This window comes from Telopea speciosissima, chromosome 9 (genome assembly GCF_018873765.1).
Source record: "Telopea speciosissima isolate NSW1024214 ecotype Mountain lineage chromosome 9, Tspe_v1, whole genome shotgun sequence".
NCBI classification, from domain to species: domain Eukaryota; kingdom Viridiplantae; phylum Streptophyta; class Magnoliopsida; order Proteales; family Proteaceae; genus Telopea; species Telopea speciosissima.
This window is the reverse complement of record NC_057924.1, coordinates 52,958,262-52,964,001: the sequence shown is the minus strand read 5'-3', so window position 1 is coordinate 52,964,001 and position 5,740 is coordinate 52,958,262. Positions and strand designations below refer to the sequence as shown.

At 45.9% G+C, this 5,740-nt stretch overlaps 1 protein-coding gene across 1 annotated transcript; it reads right to left on the bottom strand.

Annotated features, from left to right (window-relative positions):
* Window positions 1-2,274: 2,274 nt before the first annotated feature.
* LOC122639080 lies at window positions 2,275-3,108 on the bottom strand. Its single transcript, XM_043831916.1, has one exon. The coding sequence runs from the start codon at window positions 3,106-3,108 to the stop codon at window positions 2,275-2,277; it is 834 nt and encodes a 277-aa protein (XP_043687851.1).
* Between the last annotated feature and the right edge of the window lie 2,632 nt (window positions 3,109-5,740).

Below are 5,740 nucleotides of genomic sequence, written 5' to 3'. Positions count from 1 at the left end.
CTGATGAGTTTAGAGAGGACCAACTTAAGCCGGTTAGCAAGTAACTTGGCAATGAAACGATAAATAAGGGTGCTAACAGCGATGGGCCTGAAATCATTAAAGGAATTTTGCACATCTCCTTCTGGTATAAGAGTCAATCTCGATGACCTGACTTGATCTGGAAGGTACAGGTTCTCAAAGTAGTCCATAATGGCATCATAAAGATCATCACCTACAATCTCCCACGTACTCTTGAAAAAGAGGGCGCCAAACCCATCAACCCCTGGGGAACTGTCATTGTCAGCCTCAAAGAGCACCCCTCTAATCTCTTCTTTAGAAAATGGCTGAATAAGGAGACCACCCTCGATCTCATTTAAGGAGTGATCCAAGGGAAGATCGAGTTCAAAGCAGATAATGGGGGGGGGGGGGGAACCCATGTAAGCATTCTCAAAGAAATGGCCTGCTTCGATCCGAATCTCATTTTCATCTATGAGGAGATTCCCATTCGAGTCAAGAATAGACGAGACCCTGTTCCTAGCCCTTCTCGTTTTAAGAGAGCGGTGAAAGTATTCAGTGTTACCATCCACGTTCTCCAACCAACGGACATGAGCACGTTGTCTCAACTCAGCCTCGCGAGTAGACATGAGATGTCTAAGTTTAATAGACAAGGATCTCTCTGCTAGAATGAGGGAGTCATAAGGAGCAGAGAGAGTCAAGGAAGATTGAATCATGTCCAACTCGCCACTTACATTGCGTATCTGCCCGTCTAAGTTGTGGAAAACTGAACGACTCCAGCTCTTCAAACGAAGCCTCACCTTCTTTAACTTGGCCATAAGAGCAAAAATAGGGGACCCAGACACCGGTTCAGACCAAGCCTGCATCACAAGGGGTCTGAAATCTGCATGTTCAACCCAATGATTAAAGAAAAAGAACTGCTTCCCCCGAGCACCTGTGGAGTTGCCAGACTGCACGACCATGGGGCTATGATCAGAGACACCTGGAAGCTGAAACCTGGCAATAGAAGAAGGGAAGGCACTTATCCAATGGTAATTAACCAACACACGGTCAATCTTGCAGCTAATAAGATCGGAACCCAAGCCTTTGTTACTCCATGTCATTTTACAACCCGAGGCTTTAAGATCCATAAGGTCACAGTCAGTCATGCAATCGGCAAGAGGCTGAGTCATTCTAGAAGTGACCGGCTTGCCACCCCTCTTTTCACTGGGGGATTTAATAGAATTAAAGTCACCCAGGATAATCCAGGGGTCTCCCAAAGTACTGTTGAAATGACGAAGGAGGAAACGAACGTAACTTGAGAAGTCTTGATCTTCACTTGAATGTGGATCACTTGAGAAAGTGTAGCCAGGTGATTCACCTCCACTAAATCATCGTTCCAAAGCACCCAGACGCGCCCATCATCAGAAGTATGATAATTATTTAAACATCTCCAATGACTATGAAATATGGAGAAACAGTGATCAAATTTTGTAAGTCTGACTCTGGTTTCCATAAGACCAAAGATTGCAAGTTTATTACTACCAGCCCACTCAACCACAACTCTTCTTTTGCTGGGGTCATTGATGCCCCTGGCATTCCAAGCACCGATGTAAATCATAAGGAACCGGCTGGGGAGGAGTTTTGCACAGGTCTCCTCCTTCCCGGGCTTCTCTCTCTAATGCGACCACCACCATGATCAACCACAGTCACACCATCTCCATTAAAGGTTGGGTTGGAGAGGACGGCAAAGCGATTCGAAGATGGTGGACGAGGCTTGGTAGGGCTTTCCAGTTGTGACCCATGGGCCTTGTGTTTCCCCCCTTTTGGGGCTGCTTTGGCCACCCGACCCACCCCCTGGGGTGCCACATCAGCAGAGGGCTTGGAGGTCAACGTCCCCACGCAGTCCGAGACTAGTGTAATCCCCTCCATATTTTTTGCATGGCCATCGCTCACACCCACGTCCTGAGTAACTGCAATCTTCGAGGAAGAAATGCCTTGAATAGAAACTGCTGCTTTAAAAGGCGAGCCATTCATGCACGTGCTCTTGTTAGGATTGGATGTTTCCATAATCAGCATGGGTTGACGAGGAGTTTCCTTGCCCACCGGTACCAGCACACTGGAGTTGGAAACTTCCAAAAATGGCTTATCACTAAAATCTTCTCTTTCCAAAGTAGGGAGAGCTTCCATATCAGCTGCGACAAGGGGGGGAGGTGGTCGAGAATCACCAAGGGCGGCGCCACCATCACCAGAAGAGGTTTTAGCACGCTTTCCACGATTTCGCCACCTGCTACCATCTTTCTAGTCGGTTGCACTAGTCTGGCCGATCTTTGGTAGCTCAGCCTCCAACACTCCAGTGGTAGCCATCGTGTGAGGGCAAGAGCTGGTACTATGGCCAAAGACCTTGCATGCGCTGCAGTGGGGGGGAGCCCATTCATAAACGATCGGTTGCTGTAGGACCGAGCCATCCTCCAATGAGATGGGGATCAAGTCTGGAAGGCCATCCGTTGCACTGACTAAAACATATAATCTTGCAAATGAAAGACGTTCTCGTTGGGCCGTTCTTTGATCCATGCAAATGGGTTTACCAATAACACTAGCTATACATCCAAGTGAACGGTTGCCCCAGAAGTGTAAATTTAACCCGTACAGTCTCACCCAAAGGGGGAGGAGGGTCTCTTCCTTCTTTGTAAGAGAAACATTCGAGGACCAAGGTCTAAGGATTAAGGGCCGAGAACCCAGGGTCCATGGCCCCTCATTCAATATCTGTCTACTCAAAGAAGCATCTTGGAAGTCAAAAATAAATATTCCACTCTCCAACCCGTAGACCTCGACTGCTCCAACATGTGCCCACTTTTCCAAGGCGTAACGTTTCATCGAAGAGAAAGATGGGCGTTGCCCAAAAACATAGGCAACCAAGGCAGCGTCCCCGCGAGCTTTCTCCTCATCCAGATCATCGGCCGGGCAAAAGGCTACCTTCTCACCATTAACTATCGCGGGCCCGATGAAGGGGATGGACACAGATTCATCCCTACTGTTGTCACCACCGAGAAGACTAGCCCAAGACCTAGAAGCATCAGGGGGGAAGGGGATGTCCCTAACAGGGGTCCCTAACGGGGGGGTCGCGGTATCCATTGCTCAGAAAATCGCCTCCTCAGTCCGAATCACAGAAAATTCGAATCAGCCTCAACACATAACTCCTCCTTAGGTAAACAAATGGAGTCCCAAGCAACCTTGTACATTCCTTTGTCAGCGTTCCCCCACCACATGAAATTTCTTTGTTGCTAAAAAGATTCATTAAAAAGGAGAAAAAAAATTTACAACGAAACAAAAACTTGGCATTCTTAGGTAGAAACACCAGAGAAGAAGCAGCCCCACCTACGGTAAAGCCAGCAGCATGAGGTCTCCTCCCCCCCCTCCCCCACTAACAAAATCTGAACCTCGATCTATTCATTGCATCAAACCCAAGCTCTTCAGTAATGTGATTAGAGAATTAGACCATCGAGTCAGAATTCCCTAATTTTGCAACATTTTGAATCCGCCAAGAAGAAAACAAGTAAAATGAATGAATTCTTTAAAGAAATTATTCAAATGGACAATAAAAATTGGGAAAGGATATAAGATGAGTTGTAAAGGAGGGAAAGAGTGGGTAAAAAGAAAAACAAAAAGGGGGGAAGTGGCGGGATACAGTGAATGGTGAGGATGGTGGCAGACCAAGATGTAGTAGTGGGGAACGATGAGGGTGGGTTACAAGGATCGCTAAGGGGGGAGGGGTTTGCGGTGAGATTTTGTGATGGAGCTTACAGCAGCAATGGTAGTAGCGGGGGTTGGGGAGGAACAGGGGGTGCTCACGGGGACGGGAGGGTGGGGTTGGGCCACCTAGGTAGTTGTAGGGGAGGGAGAATGAGTAAGGTGGGGTGGGATTGCGGCCTTGCAGGGAAGCAGGGATGAAGGTTTGGGGAAGGAACAAAGGAGGGTAGGCGTCCAACAATGGTCCAGCAGTGGTGGTGGTAGCGATGGCCATGGTGACTGTTGTAGCAATGGTGGTGGTGATTGAGGGCATAATTGAAAAAACAGAAATAGGTAGGTAACCCAATTACAATTTCTCAAATGTTAGTAGTTACTCAACATACAATTTCTCCAAACATTGGTTACCCTAAGTGTCATTTACCCACAGGGGGTGAGGTGAAAGCTTAAATTAGTAATTTGTTTTTTTCCGTTACCAGTGATAGTCAAATGGGATTGATTGTATATTTTGAAAGGGAAAAAGATCTCTGTCTGGGAGTGTGGCCTATGCCAGCACTCCCATGAGTCTATCTCTCTCCTCCCCATGTGAAAAGACACCTCTGCCACCTTGTTTTAAGGAAGAGAGAGATAGACTCATGGGAGTCTTGGCGTAGGCCACACTCCCGTACAAAAAACTGCTTCCCATTTTGAAAATACAGGGGAAGATCGTATTATATATTTAAAGAAAAACTCAGGGGAGGTCAGTGTAATTTACCCTTATTCTACATCTTATGCTACCAGTCCCTCGAATGAACGACTACTCTTAGTTGTGCATTGAATCAAACGTTGCTAGTTTCTCAAATGAAATGACTTCCCCTAGTCATGGCATGGATCCAACGCCACTAATCCCTCGAATGAACGACTACCCCTAGTCATGGCTTGGGTCCTATTTTGTGCCAGTTAAAGTCTAGCTTCAATTTTATTTTTTACCCTGCACATCCGCAATACTAGAAGCTCAAATGAACGGCCACCCCTAGTCGTGGCCTTGATCCCTCTTCAGATCAATCAAAGTTCAACTTCAGCCCCATTCTTCGTCTTGCTCACCCTCAATGTTAGTCCCTTGAATGACCGACACTCACCATTTCGACCCTATTTTTCATTCTATACACCCTCATGAAAATTTCTCCACCTCAAACTTAGTAGATCCTACCATCTAATTGATTTCAAATCAACATTTCCATGCAGATCACATTGTTCTCAGAACACCCAACAAACTTCATACAGCATGCCCCTCGAGTACCTCAACCATTGTCTTCATCCAGAAGCAGCTGCCCACACTCTTCTAGTACTTCAATTTTGTCTTCATCCTAAGGCAGCTGCCCACGCCCTTCTAGTACCTCGACTTTATCTTCAGTCGTGTTTTTAGACTTCACTCCCTTGGAAGACATCTTTTTCCACTCTCTTGGAAGCCTCTTCCCATTTCCATTAGAAAACCCCAATGGAAAACACAAGTAGACCATTGACCCAACTCTATTCAACCGGTCTATAAACACAAAAACCCAACACCACAATGGCAATTGCACAGAATCCAAATCTGAGTTTATAATTTCTTTTTCCCCCTACACTTTAGTTTTACTTCTATTTTTTCCCACAAGAAACTCTTTGGGTATATCTTCTTCAGACTCACCTATTAAGGGGACAAGTCAGCTGGTAAGTACATGAGGATACACCATCCTATTGGGTTTACCTGAACAAATAATTTGCAATGCTATAGTTTGAGATAATACTATTTGTTGAATATGCAGGATTTTGAGTTTCAGTCAGGAACCTGAATTGCAATGTGAAATTAGGTCAAAACAAATTCAGGCGGAGATTCAATTGATGAGGAATATCTGTTTTTTCCTCCACAATTGGCACGAGCACCACTTTCATGAATTAATCCAGAAACTCCATCAGTAACATAGCTACTCATTGCCAAAAAGACCCCGCAACAACTGCCAGAATGTTCGAAGATGCCCTCTTATCCTCTCTCTCTCTCTCT